Below are 14,901 nucleotides of genomic sequence, written 5' to 3'. Positions count from 1 at the left end.
GGCCTTTTTAATTGTTTTCAGCTCTTAAACAGTTGGAGATTTCAACTTAACTATAAAATGTTATAAATAACTGGAGAGCTTGAATTTTTATAGGTGCTGAGAACTATAAAAAAAGTCTAATTAAGCTAATTATTAGTTCAATTAAGGGCTTAGTTAAGTAATTGAGAGCTCATTTGGAATGAAAACCAGGAGATACGAGGGTCCCCGAGAACCGGGGTTGAAAAGCATTGCTCTTAATCAAGGGTGTCCAACCCTGGTCCTGGAGAGCCGCTGTCCCTCCTGTTTTTTGTTCTAACTATACCCTAAATTCCTTAATTGACAAATTAAGTGTTTATTAGAAGCTTAATTGGTCCAATGAAGTAACTTAGGGTACAGTTGGAACAAAAACCAGATGGGACACTGGCCCTCCAGGACCAGGAATGATGACCCCTGCTCTAAATCATTCCCACAAGGAGAATATTAGGTCAAAGGTAATCAAAATGGCGTTTGTGCAAACTTCAGACCCATTCTCATCAACCCTCTTTCTCTTCAACCACAAATGGAGAAAATACCAAGAATCTCGTCGACTTCTGGAATTACCTAAATATTATAAGGAGCTGTTTTGACCCAAATATTGTAATTTCACTATACTACGCAGTCTAATTTAATTGGTTTAAAAACAAAACAAAAAAAACCAAAACAACCCCCCCCTACAAAAATAAATAAATAAACACATTGTCTAGGGCAGGGGTGCACAATTACAGCCCTCAAGATCTGGTGCTCTCCTGGTGTTTGTTCCACTTGTACCCTAAATTACATAATTAAACTAATTGAATCTCTAGGTCTTAAATCACTTAATTATTTAATGATGCTTGTAAATCCTGGTGGACTCCAGATCAAGGACCGAATTGGTGCACCCTGGTCTAGGGTTATTAACATTTATTTTACAATATATTAGACAGACATTTAAGGAGTGACATGCACACAAGCGGTTCTGGTGTTTGGATAATGAAAAGGGAGACGTGCATGTGATGCAATGCCCTGACCATGCTCCGACTTCCATGCATCTGGTGAGCATACAAGACAAGAAAGGGGGTTTACATATTACCATCAAGTGTACCTGCAAACTGCTTGTCCCCGTTTCCACGGTTACCAAACTTTGTCACCAGCTTCCCATTGGGCTGGAAGATGAACACACAGCAGGCCTTGTTGTCCACCACAATGATGTGACCGTTCCGGTCCACCGACACACCTTTGGGCCCCATCAGTTTTCCTGAACCGATTTTAGTCTATTAGAAAAATAAGTTGATAAGATATACACAGTTTAAAAAATGAAAATTCATTAAATACAATGTTGATATTCTATGTCCTGTTTGCTGGTTTTCATTTTATTTTATCAGTGGTAACCAAGTTATGTTTCTTCGTTCTGGCATCATGGATCTTGTTTTTAGTGCACAAGGTAACTGGTTCAATCCTTACAATTGGAGATCGTTCTGCTATTTTGCTTCAAGTAATTCAGGCCAGTCCCTTTCCAGCATAAATTAATTTACTATGTGTTTAAAGTGGCTGCAGCTAACAAAATAATTTGATAAATGTTCCTCACCAGGCATATCCGTTCGTTATATGGGTCTCAAATGTGCAGTTTTAAAAGAAACACACACATTATCATTTTAAAACATGATTTCTGGTACTACACTAGATAAATCTCTGACGTTTTGTTCTAAAATAAAAATGTTTGCTATAGCATGTGCTTCTTCAAAACAGCACATTCGAGACCTACAGTATATAACCCCGGTTGTCTGGTGCTGCACATTATTTATGGCTGATGGCTGATATTTTCTTTTAACAGCATTGTTGCTTGTGTTCATTTTGTAGCATTCTGTTGGAACAAAAAGGCAGCGCATTGAACTCCTCAAAATCCATTAGGTTTTTGTTCTAACCATAACCATAATTACTTAATTAAACCTCTATATAGGTGTGAAGCAGTTAAATCGCTTATTTGCATACAATCAGTGAAAACATACAGCTCTTAATTGTGTGTTTCCTAGGCAACTCATACAAGAGGTGTTACATTAAAGAAATGAACCTTTCTGAGTGCAGCAACACAACACTGCTGGTAACCTCCTTATGCCCTGATCCCCTTCATTCATCTGGCTGTCCATCTGTCCATCACCAATAACTGATTTAAACTGCTTAAAGCCTGGATGAAGTCTTCATTTTTTCAATTAAGTAATTTATATTATAAACATTGAAAGCAATTATTTTACTGTACACTCTAAAATGATATAAAAATGTAAAGTTTAAAAATGCCTTTATATGAAACTGGTTTACCTTTACTAGGAACAAATTCGTTTAATTATGGAAAGAAATGTGAGGTCAGTCTGTTCCTTGCAGTCTAAGTACTATAGTTCCACTCAGTCTGACCAAGACAGGTAATCACTGTGAAAGGTCAAATCTGTTTTTTCTGTACACCAGGGTACTATTCAGATTATTGTACCAAGTGATTACCTGAAACACGTGCAAATCCATAAATCTTCCATAGACCTTACCTTGAATTTCCCATCGGATGAGAAAATGCTGACCCATTTGTTGTCATAATCTGCGATGATGATGTCCCCGTTGGGGTGGAGGGCCACCCCTGTAGGCCGCTGCAGCTGTCCTGGAGACCGGCCACGGACACCAAACCGGCTTTTAAACTGTCCGTCGTTTGAAAATATCTGTAAAATATATTCCAATATGTTAGTTCTCCTTTGTGGCTGGCGATTTCAAATCTATTTTTCACTCAGTTTCCCCATATTATTATTATTATTATTTGTTTGTTTAGCAGACACCTTTGTCCAAGCGATTTATGTAGACTACTAGGGTGTGTGAACTATGCATCAGCTGCAAAGTCACTTACAGCAACGTTAAATGACTTGCTCAAGGTCACACAATGAGTCAGTGGCTGAGCTGGAATTTGACCCAGGGACCTCCTGGTTACAAGCTCTTTTCTTTAACCACTGCACCACACGGCCTATTAGGAGCACAGATGAATGCTGGGTTTAAATCATTGGCTAAAAGACCTGTCTCACTTCTGTCTGTGTCTTATGGGTCCAAAAGTACTGTATCAAAGGATTTATTTGTCATTTTTAGTGTGGAAGTATAATTTTACAGGTTTGGAGCTAAAAACATCTCTAGCGAGTGTATTGTGCTGAGAAGTCTAACTTTTTTTTTTTTTCTTCCAATTAAACAACACAGGTTATAATAAAGTGTAGACCTCTCCACAGAAACCTGTTTGGTAGTTATTTACCATAAATATGAATTAAGGTGAAGTAAACATTTATACCTCTAATTAACATAATTTCTACTATTGAGCATTGGATGTCTTCATTTTGCAGGTGCTGTACAACAATATAAAGCAGTCCTCTTGCTGGAGCATTTCATTTTGTTACAGTTGAACTTGGTAATCATATCCCTTTCACAGGAATTTTTAACTGCGTCCTTCACCTGTCCTATTGTTTCAGTAAAGCAAACTAGATCAAAAAGTGTTCAGAAAGGAGTTAAAGTGAACGACTGCAATAGGCATAGATGAGACATGCAGCTCTACAGTATTGTGCTCTCAAAGACAATATATGTATTTGAAATAAAAGGGGGTGAAATTGAATATTTCCTACCTGTACACATTGATTGTTACTGTCTGCAATCAAAATCTTTCCAAGGGAAGACGCCGCCACACCTTGAAGGTTTGTGAATTCCCCTTTGTTTCTTCCCTTGGTACCTGGGACATGCAGAGACGCATCTTAGCATCACTTTCACTATAACACACTCAGAATGAAATTTCAAAATACAAGTTTCACAAACACAAAACAGTACCTACAGTCCTATAAAATTAGTGAAAGTAATTTTGTTTTTGTTACATTTACATGGAGAGAATTGTTTTGTTCAATAAATAGTTAATTCATTATATCTTTAGTGCTGTCCAGAGGCAAAATACAGAACATTTACAAAAGTAGAAAATAACAAAAAAAAAAAATGTAAACACTATATAAATGCATTGAAAAATGGCCCCAAAAAGTTTCAACTTTAAACTAAACAAACATATAGGATTGAAATTGATTGAAGACCCAGAAGGAAACATTTACTAATGTTGAGGACCAACACAAAAATACATATAACACTAGTACTAAAATGAGTAAAGGCCCATAAGATTTGACACAGTTTTTTCATAACAAACACATTTTGGGAAAAAAATAATAAAATAACATCACATTTTGCCCCTGCTTTTTCAGTTTTCATTCCCTGAGCTGTCAGGTGCTGTATACATGTCTGTGTTAAAGAGGGAACCTTGTACATCCAGCTGAATACATTTTACACCAACTTGAAAGCCAGAGTGCACAGGCTAAAATTATGGTAAAATGTAGTGAACAGATACTCATGATCAAACATTTTTTATAGGAATGTTGGATGCAGAAGATTTTAATAATTCTTCAATTTTAAAAATATTAGTCACAAACCACTGATAGAAACTGTATTTGAGTTCTTTACTTGCAAAGACATAAGATGTTGCTACACTGTCTGATAAATCTTACATCACATCTCATCTTAACAGTAGCATCCTTTTACCCAAACTAAGATTACGAAAGAAACCCGAGACAAGAAAAGATTACAACGAAAACAAAAAGAAGGGTGCAAAAACAAGAGCTCCTGCTTACCAACTCTGAAAATCAAATCGTCCTCAATGGGGTTCTCTTTCCGCTTCCCTGTGCTGAACATGCTCGCTGGCCTTTTCACAGCCTTCTGCTTCACGTGTCCACTGCCAGGGGACTTGACTCGCTTCTTAACCCCGTCTGTGGTGGGTGACACGTCCGTGGACTTGGTAACCTTTAGTTTGAAGGGGCTGCCCTTAATGTGCTGGTCGTAGAGTCTTAGCGAGAGCGTGAAGTCTCCTTCCTTCTGTATTGTGTACAGGAACTCATAAGTGCCATTTTTATTGTCCAAGATCTCCCCATCTGCCATGCTCCCATCAGGGGTGAAGATCTCTGCAGCAAGGCTGGCATTTCCGGTCTTGCACAGCTCCCCGTCCTTGTCCTTGGTGGTGATGGTGATAGAGGTGGGATGGTCCACCACACACTGCCGCAACCCCTCGCCCGTGGCCACTGTCTCATAGGCCACAGCGTTGGTGGTGATGATGGTGCCCAGGTTGTGGATGGACTTCTTCAGGCCATCAGTCTCAATGAGGAAGTCCAGCTGATCATTCTCCTCAGGCTGCAGATGGTACTCCTGGCTGGCCAGCTCGCTCAGCCTCTCACTCATCTGCTTCTTGACCAGCAGCACCTCTGTCTCAGTGCTGTGGTGCAGAGCCTGCTCTGTGAAGTTACAGCTGCTCTTGATGCCCTCCTGACCCTGGAGAAGAGTGTCCAGCTGTGTCTGGAGAACCTGGGAACGTGTTCACCCATCAGTCAACATTCCAAAGTTATATATTCTTCATTATAAGTTTAGGAGAAAACAATCTATGTGAAGCATTCTTAAAAGAAACTATGAAAGGCAGACAATACTTTCTATATACAAATTCCATCAGTGTTACATTACCTGATTTTGTCAAATGGATATTTGTAGACTACAGGTTATAGATTCAACATCAAGTCAGCTAATGAAATGCTGTAAATGTAGTAAACAGACAAAACCCAGAATAACTATATAAAAATGTGATATTTACAAACAAATCAGATCAGCTGTATAAGAAGCAAACCACAACTGGAGCTAATCAAATGAAGCGCAAGAATTCAATTCAATTCAATTCCCTTCCCTTTAAAGGGAATGTGGAATTTCAGCAAGGAACACTTAATGAATGACTTTTAAACATGATCTGTACTTTTTGTTTGAGGCCGTATGTCACTTCGAGTTCCATAAGCAGCACACTCTTCCGCACATTCAAGGTCTTTTGGAGCTCATCAAAGGTGGAGTGAATGTCTTCCTCAATGGTGGACTTCTGGCTGGTGAGCTGCTGCAGGATTTCGGACAGGAACTGAAGTGCCGAGTCTATTTCAGGCAGCCTGTGTAGTCAGGGGGACATTTTGAACTGGTTAAGAAATAGGATAACAAATCTCAAGCCAGTGAAGACAAACAACTTGTGACAATGCACAGCATGTTACTCAAGTCATACTGACAACAGAACAAAACAGAAAAAAAAAAAAAAAAAAACAAATAATGGGATCTGACAGCCTAGAGCAGGGGTGTCAAACATATGGAGCAGGGGTCGTCAAACATACACGGGTCGGATCCGGTCCCCCCGGAGCCATGTCATATATATATATATATATATATATATATATATATATATATATATATATATATATATATATATATATATATATATATATATATATATATACACACCTGTATTCTACTGAATAAAAAAATAAGTGCTGGGACGAACATAAAAGAACTAACGTTTTTGACACTCACTGCTGGAGCTGCTCCGAGGTGAGGGGGGCATGGAGCATTGAGAGGCGTTCTCCTGGTGAGCTCTGACTGTCAGCTAAGATCATACCGACCGTTGCTATTCTTTCTATTTGCTTAATAAAATAGCTTTTTTGGAAGATACAAGTTGCATGCTTGGATTCTTACCGCCGCTACAATCGGGGTCCGTTTCTGTCTGCAATACTATGATACTTGCAAAACTCGTATATTAAATCAACGTTTTAATTTTTTCACGATGCAATCCTAGCAACCCTAAAAACTGTGAGTAAATATTGTTTATATTGTACAACGCCGTCTTTTTAACGTGTATTTATTTGAAGTGTTTGTTCAAGTTAAAAACCAATGTTATTACTTTATAAAAACGCATCTATGACCACTTTGTTTATTTCCAAGACACTACAAGGGCAGTGATTAGTATAAAAAAAAAAAAAAAACTTGAAATACACAGACGATTTAACTACTGTATTACTTTCTTTGTTTTGTAGTAAATTCAGGAAAGTAAGGCCCTTCTTAATTCTGGAATATTTTTCAACATTAATACAGTGCTACATATAATGGCTTTGATAACGTTTTTAAAACGAATATCCGAACAAATATCTACATAAATCTTGAACGAATATCCAAACATGAAAATTCATGTTCATCCCAGCACAACAGCAAAAAAAAAAAAAAAAAAATAGATACTGATCTTTTTTTTTTTTTATTTAGCACTCAGCAAAAAGATAAAAACATTAGTGACTGCTACTGCTGCTCCTGATAGCTGGAACCTTTGCTTGAACCAGCATCAACATCTGGATCAAATAACTGGGCTGAGGATATCTTGAGTATGGAGTAAGTTGAGAATAACATTTTGATTTGTTGATATTAATGACAGATAAAAATTGCTGCTTCTCAAGACACTATTTCAGCAGCATTTCTTCAAAAACTCTCCATCAGAAAATGGTTTTGAAGAAACAGCTATTTTGTGAGCAATCAGGCTTGCCTGAACAGCACAAGCATTAGTAAACATCAATTGCTGCTTTTTTAATGACTGTGCTAATTCAGATTATTTATTTTCATGTACTGTTCCTGTATATGTATCATATTTCTTGCCATGGTTTGCTTCATAGTCTCTTTTAATGTTGTATTATTTCACAACAGACACATGTTACTTACAAATAAAGCACATTGGCTTTGCATTCATGCCCTCAAAGAAATACGAAATTCCCCATTTCTATTGAAACACACAGCACTCTTGTTCCACCTTTCTCTTCACGGATAAAGACACAATGACCCTTGTCACCACAGAACCTTGTTCTGGTATCACTTACTCGAACTAACTGACACACTGCCATCTCACCCACGTGGTCGGTGATTGACAGCAATCACAGCAACATGACAATTTGTGTTGCTGAAGCAAAGGTTTTGGATTTGTATAACTGTCACGACCCGTGCCAAGCGCCAGGGTATCGGATCAGGCCAGCTAAACTAAACGAGTTTGACACCCCTAGTCTAGAGGAAGGTATACTGAGAGATCATTAGTCTCTAATTCCTTTACCCTGTGGACATTAGTCCACACCACATCACAAAAATATCACAATTTGGCACACTATTGTTTTCACCTGCGTCCATCACACATCTGTTTCTGTTGCCTCCGATTAAGGATTGCTACAGATACATCCTCCCTGCCGGTGTGAGCAGCAGAGTGTGTGGCGATCGAGTAGGAACATCGGGAAAGGACACTGGCTGTTTTGGGGCTGTTCTGGGATGATGCTGTGTTGTTATGTATTGTGTTATTTTATTAGTTGTGTATTTTAAATGGTTTACAGTTCTTCATTTGCTTTTATATATCTGCTGTGTCTTCATGTGCCATCTCCATATCCTTATTTTTTTCTATTTTCTTTTTACTTCTTATAATAAACAAAGTGTTTATTATTTTTATATTTTGTTTAATTTCTGTAAGTCGCTTTGGATAAAGACATCTGCTAAATATTGAAGAAGAAGAAGAAGAAGAAGAAGAAGAAGAAGAAGAAGAAGAAGAAGAAGAAGAAGAAGAAGGAGGTAGTTTCTGCTAAATAGAATGACGGCACTGATGAGTCTTTGTAGAGGGGAGGTTTGGCATGCCCTGAAGCCTGTGTCATAGTCTACTGCCACCTTTCAGGGGCACTACTCACATGCCCTGACATTAAAACAAAAATAAATGTTTCTGCCAGTTACTGTGCAATGAAAAAAGCATACTTTCTACTGTGTGTGTGTGTGTGTGTGTGCCTTCAGTGGAGTTCTGCATTGTGCAGACTAAAGTGCTGCCAGTTCCCTTTTATATTTCAAGCCAAATGATTAAAAAGGAAGATATGAATGCGAGAATGCAGGCTTTGGCTTCAGAGGATTACATGATGCTCGATGGATTTGGCTGACGTACCTGTTCTTGACAGCGTCCAGCTGATCCTGTAAAGAAGCCTTGTGCTGCTCAACAACATCTTTGAGAGGGACAGTGGGATGCTCGGCATGCTCACCCATTGTACATTCCTGGCACATCGCTGTCTCGCACGAGGGGCAGTAAAATTCCATTACCTAATCAAGAAGAAAACCATTAGCATTGCTGACCTGTTTTTAAATTAGTTAGATAGCTCAATCTGGGAATGGACACCAGCATTGCTGGGCTAGACATAGGCACTGTTACACACACTACTGATGTTATCACAAGAAACAGGCTCAAAAGCTATGTACATGTATGGGCCATTTAAAAAAAAAAAAAAAGACTTCAACTTTCCAACTCAGCTTCAATAAAAAAATTAGGAATGATCACATACAGTAACAAACAATTTTGTGTTCATTCCCTTCATCTACTTAAAGTAATTGTGGAAAACTACATAGTTCCTTAGATATTCACCTCCGTGAACATTCAGTCATTATAAAGGTCTCAAATGAGCAAACACAAACAAACAAACACACACAACATCTGAACCTACACTAGGATAAATAAATCTCTGCTTTCAAGCAACAAACTGTCTTTTAAACTGTCTTACATTTCCTGGCTTAATTTTACTTGGAAAATTATGGACAGTGATTTATAGCATAAAAGCTCACATTTCTTACACAACAATTCTTTCACACAGCGCTGTTTTTGACTTATACAATGACTTTGGACTGGGATATTCTGGATTTGATTTAGGCCAGGGTTGACGTAGCCAAGGTGTAAAACTAAAATGAATAGGTTGGAACAATAAATCCCACTTGGTTATAAAAATAAAATTGTCACTATGGAGACCAAATTAAGCTGCTTCGTCCAGCTGCTGCTGGAAATGATGAGATGGGCTGAACAGCTGCAGAAGTTAGTTTTTAAAAAGTCAAAGAGATTTGTGCATTCTCAAAAAATCCTAAAAACAAGTCTTAAAATATTATAATTTCTTCAGCATTAAAGAGGTGGTGCTGCATGTTTAAATCCTAATCACATAAATAATTTGTCGAACTGTATCGTTGATCTGGCCAGAGCTTAAAACAGTGTGGTAGTGAAACGGTCAATGTTTGCTCGGCAACACTGGAACTTTAATGAGAAAAATCATAGAATACTGCTGTGTAGCACATATTAAAACAGTGAAAGAATGATGCTAAATTAAAAAGTGCATATTCCAACTCATATTTACATTGGTTCTTTTTTTGTGCATCTGTATTGCAGGATATTAAAACATTGTGCATAGTCAAGATTTAAACACAAAAGTAGTCAGGAGCTATGAGCAATGAGATGTAGAACTTAGCCATGCAGGCACTAGTTAAACAACTACTAGGTTTTTAAACCAATACACATTTATGTGCAACAGGACAGAGGGATTTTCTGAAGCTGTCTTACATTGCCTCCATGATTGGGGCAAGAGAGTGGCTTGCCGGTGGCCACAGCGGTTACAGTCTCCAAGGAGATGGAGTCCTCGCTGCTGCTGTCCGGAGACCTCTGCAACATGTCCATCAGGTTGGTGATGAAGAAGTTGTTCTGCAGAGCGGAAACCCCTTTCTCTGGCAGGATGGACGTCTGGCGGCACACTGGGCACGACAAGGTCAGACTATGAACAGGAATGTAGTTTTGTAAGCACCTGCAACAACAAGAAGAGACATGTTTAATCTTTGGTACTTTAAGATGTTGCCTTTCTGAGTTGTTAAGATCATTATAAGCCAAATGAAAAATAAAATAAATAAATAAATGTCTCCCCTGGCATGAATCTTGGGGGAAGGGAGGCATCGGCTTATACTTGGGCATAAGCTGTTTTTTGAGAAATATACAGTTAATCCTTTGATTTCACATATAAGCCCATGAGCCGAGTATAAGATCCCCCCAAAGCCGAGACAAGTTCAAATACAAGACGTGGCAGGTAAGATGGTTTTAAATCTCTACTATACACCAGCATGGTCAATTGTGACAGTACACTGATAAAGACCACATTAAAGCATTGTAAATAGATTTTAGTTAGATTTTAAATGTTCTTTTTTCTCTTCCAGTGTATCCTAAAATAGTCTTGCATACAAGCCAGCATACTCCTATGTACGCAGTTACACAGTATCATCTTTATTATGTGGTTGTATTATTGGTTGAGGATATTACAGCCTCATGCAAAACAGTACAAGCCTGATGTATTTCAGTGTTTTATTTGAACATACATTTTCTTATATAAAATCGAATGGCAATCTGTTGCGTATCCGCCCGTCACATATCTGCCCTAATTGTTTATTGCCATGATCAACCTCTTCAGCAACGTTAGTTTATTATTGAACAGAGAATTGCTGGTAGTGTCCTGCCTGTCACTCAGCGGTGAATGGCACACCCACACGACAGACAGCTACCATGACACAAGCATTAATACCTTGTATCTTTCTAAACAAGGGATTTAGGGGAGCTCCCTGATAAAACCTCAATATCAAAACAATAATTGTGTGAATATAGTAATTGTTACAGTTGTGTATAATGGTATTTAAAACAGGATTCATGTATCCGCCTTTTTACATATCCACCCTTACTCTGGTCCCACTGTAGCTGGATATGCAACAGATTACTTCCAACAGCATAACCACCAATGTGCACAAAAATGTAGCAAGAGAAACAAACCAGCTATACAGCAATTATCTGTTTTTCTAGTATTGAAATTGGTCCATTTTACTTCAATATCAATGCTCCTTTCTATCCCTACTGTAGTTTAACATGCACAATACAATTAACAGAGAATGCTATTTATATATCTACCTTGCATTCTGAATGTTAAACCATCTCTCCAGAACAAAAGCACAGAGATTTCAGATGAACAAGCTGGGTTTCTTTCTTTCTGTATTATTCTTCCCCATGAAGAGACTGCCACAGCTGCTTCAAACAACAAGTGAGAATCGAGCAAGCCAGGAAAACAAAAACACCACAGCACTTAACCTCAACCATCTTGTGTTGCAGTTTAGCTCCTAATTTCACATTTGTCAGCTGCCAGCCTGAGCAGTTTATAAAATAATAAAGAAATAATTAAATCTCGTCTTTGCCATCTTGTCTGCTTTAGTCAGGTTTTCATCATTGGTATAGGTCAAAACAAGCAAAAATGACTACTATTTTACAGCATTTTTGAAAAAACTAAACATAACAAAAACATACTTCTCTTTTCCCTTTCCACACTAAACAAATAGAGGCACAACTTCTGGAAAAGAAGAGCTCTGGATTTGTGTCCAGGCCAACATTGCAACTCAATTTGGGGGGGGGGGGGAATCGTAGCAACGACCATACACATCCAGTTTATTTTGCCTTTCTTGCAGCACATTCTTTTTCTGAATAAAGCATTGAGTATGCTTTTTGGCTTAACAGTGTATTCATTTCACATTCAGGTAATATGAGACATTACACTAAAACAAACACATTTTAACCCCTGTACTGCGTTGTCACTATTGCTAGCACAAAAAAAGGATTAAATTCTCTGAAAATTGATTTACCAGTACTAGGCATTTAATTTCTTCAGTTTGTCAACTTTAATGCATGGCCATGAGTAGGTTATTGCCATCAAAGATTAATCAAGAAGTCCACAAAACAAAAACCACGGTCCCTTACCTCTCACAGAAGGTGTGTAGACAGGGGAGTACTTTAGGGTTCTTGTAGCGATCCAGGCATATGCTGCAAATCAGGAACTGCTTGTCAATCTGACGCACCACAGGACTGGGGATGCTGGAGCCTTCACTGGCCATCCTAAAACGTTGACATATGGGTCACGTTTACTTTCACCCTGCACACCGGACAAAAAAAAAACCCACAACAGACTGATGTTAAAAAACATACCATACAAGGGGTGGCTGCACCATCACACAGAAGAGAAATTCAAATAATAAAGTACATGCATTTCAGATAATACCCTCCCACGCAGTCCTAACAGCTCTGGATTCGCTGCTTGGTTTATTTTTACAGTATAATACACAGGGGTTCTTACTGCCCCCCCATTTCCACTTCCATGATACTTGAGTTAAATACAATAACCTTTACAGTCTATAAAGTGTTCTGGCTACCCTTAGTTTACTTAAAATCTTTTAGCTCTGTCATTTACATATAGAAACTGATGTATTTGAATTACTTCTACAAGCATTAAAAAAAAGTCTGCATTGAACACTTTTGTTCCCATATATGCACATAATTACTTATCCAATCCAAATAAAACTTGCTTAGCACAAATTATTGAGTCATATTTTGAGAGTATAATGAAATGCCCTATGCACTCTGTCTGTATGGTCTCATTTACACATGTATCCTAGATTTTGGCAGTTAGGACCTATACAGTACCATGAAATTCCCTGAATGCAGGTGAAAGTGAAGTGGAGGCCCTGTGTTTTTCACAAATACGAAAAAACACAAAATGTAACATTTTAAACGACATGCAAATGTAAAAAAAAAAAAAAAAAAAAATAACATGAAAAATCATTATGATACAAACAGTGACATTTTTTATTTTAATTGTGAGGTTTATACAGAAAATACTATAAATAAATATTGGCAATCATAGATGTCAAGGCTTAGTCATTACCATAGACACAGTCTGAAGGGAAACGGAATAGCACTCTCGCAGATGTATAATTTGAAGCGAGTTGTTTGGGAATTAAACTTGTGATGGAAGAGAAGAGACATTTGTTTCTAAAATGTTTCCACAATGAAGCAACGCTGTGAAGAATTTGAGCATGAGGGGATGTATGCAGCTGACAGTGACAAAATAATGATGTGCAGATTTTGCAACTGTCGGCTGGAACGGGAGTCGAAAGATAGTGTCATTAAGCGTTAGCTGTGTATTGCTTTTGGGGAAAATATAGCTTGTTTGCTTGTACAGTATTTTGCATTAGCGTGCTCATGCTTTGTTATTTCAAGTGGTGCAAACTTTGCACTGGAGCAAATGCTGTTTTGGTTTTGAATGGATATGAATTAATTAATCTGCTTTGCTTAGTGTTTAAAAACTGAGAAACCCCAAGCTTGTTGTAATGACCATGTCACTGGTATAGTCAATGGTATTGAAATATGTTTAGGATATTTAAATTTAATTTTTTTTTTTTAAATTGATAGATTGCTTTATGTGCACGTTAATGATACTTTGTAATAGGCACTTTTCTAAAAAGAGTTGGGGACTAGCACATGACGTTACTTACCGCTAATGAGAAATTAGGTGACAAACAGTTTTACAAAATTTTTTAAAATTTAATTTTTATATAACCTGTTACCAATATATATATATATATATATATATATATATATATATTATATATATATATATATATATATATATATATATATAATAGTTAAAACATGATTAAAACATGATGTATACTATACTATTAGTAATATACCTCTATTTGATGAATTGTTTTATTAATGTGTATCTGTAATAAAACACATTTGTGAAAAATAAAACAAAATAAAACGCCATTTGTGAAAAATAAAACAAAAAATTATAAAAAAATAAAAATTTCACAGGGCTCTCTGAATTGGAAATGTAGGCCAAATAAAAACCATGACCATATTGTGTTATTAATAGTTCTGCAGTGTAAAGTGCCGACTTAGAAAAAGAGAGTCCTATTAACATCAATGTCTCTCAAAGCTTTGACATAAAGCTTTACAATACGTGCTGCCCCCAGGACGTTATACTAACCTGCGTAGTGTGAAAGCGTTTTAGAGTTTCAACTGCACCTTTGAGACAGGAACAGTGTGAATTAATTGAAAAAAAAGAGTCATGACCAGGGTGACTGAAGACAAAGGAATACTAAAAAGAATCAAATAAACAGGGATCATTATTCAAGAAGGAACAACAAAATAAAATTCCTTTTATCCCTTATAAAATTTCTCATAGTGAAAAACAATGTGTAATAAAGCATAGTGCAAACATGGTTAAGCATTGGTAAGCACAGAGAGGTATGGTAAAAAATATTTAAAACAAAAACATGTAGCAGATTCATAGTATAACCATGAGAAGATAACGGTAAAAGTGCACAAATACCATG

General features: G+C 37.3%; 1 protein-coding gene across 8 annotated transcripts in view; it reads right to left on the bottom strand.

Moving 5' to 3' along the window:
- Positions 1–14,901, bottom strand: part of LOC121295083 (tripartite motif-containing protein 2-like) — a 61,353-nt gene that overhangs the window by 4,306 nt on the left and 42,146 nt on the right. For 5 of the 8 annotated variants that reach the window (XM_041219423.1, XM_041219414.1, XM_041219462.1 and 2 more), the window contains exons 2-9: positions 12,482–12,653; positions 10,265–10,502; positions 8,837–8,988; positions 5,831–6,011; positions 4,671–5,394; positions 3,633–3,736; positions 2,529–2,696; positions 1,100–1,268 (exon numbers count right to left, since the gene is read on the bottom strand). In XM_041219423.1, the coding sequence (XP_041075357.1) occupies positions 1,100–1,268; positions 2,529–2,696; positions 3,633–3,736; positions 4,671–5,394; positions 5,831–6,011; positions 8,837–8,988; positions 10,265–10,502; positions 12,482–12,615 (1,870 nt within the window). In that variant the 5' untranslated portion in view covers positions 12,616–12,653. Of the gene's footprint in view, positions 1–1,099; positions 1,269–2,528; positions 2,697–3,632; positions 3,737–4,670; positions 5,395–5,830; positions 6,012–8,836; positions 8,989–10,264; positions 10,503–11,644; positions 11,759–12,481; positions 12,654–14,552; positions 14,591–14,901 lie in introns of those variants that run through there. The other 3 variants (XM_041219473.1, XM_041219440.1, XM_041219405.1) reach the window with 3 other exon arrangements.

The sequence above is a fragment of the Polyodon spathula genome, chromosome 2 (genome assembly GCF_017654505.1).
Source record: "Polyodon spathula isolate WHYD16114869_AA chromosome 2, ASM1765450v1, whole genome shotgun sequence".
NCBI lineage: Eukaryota > Metazoa > Chordata > Actinopteri > Acipenseriformes > Polyodontidae > Polyodon > Polyodon spathula.
This window is presented reverse-complemented; position numbering and strand designations above follow the sequence as displayed.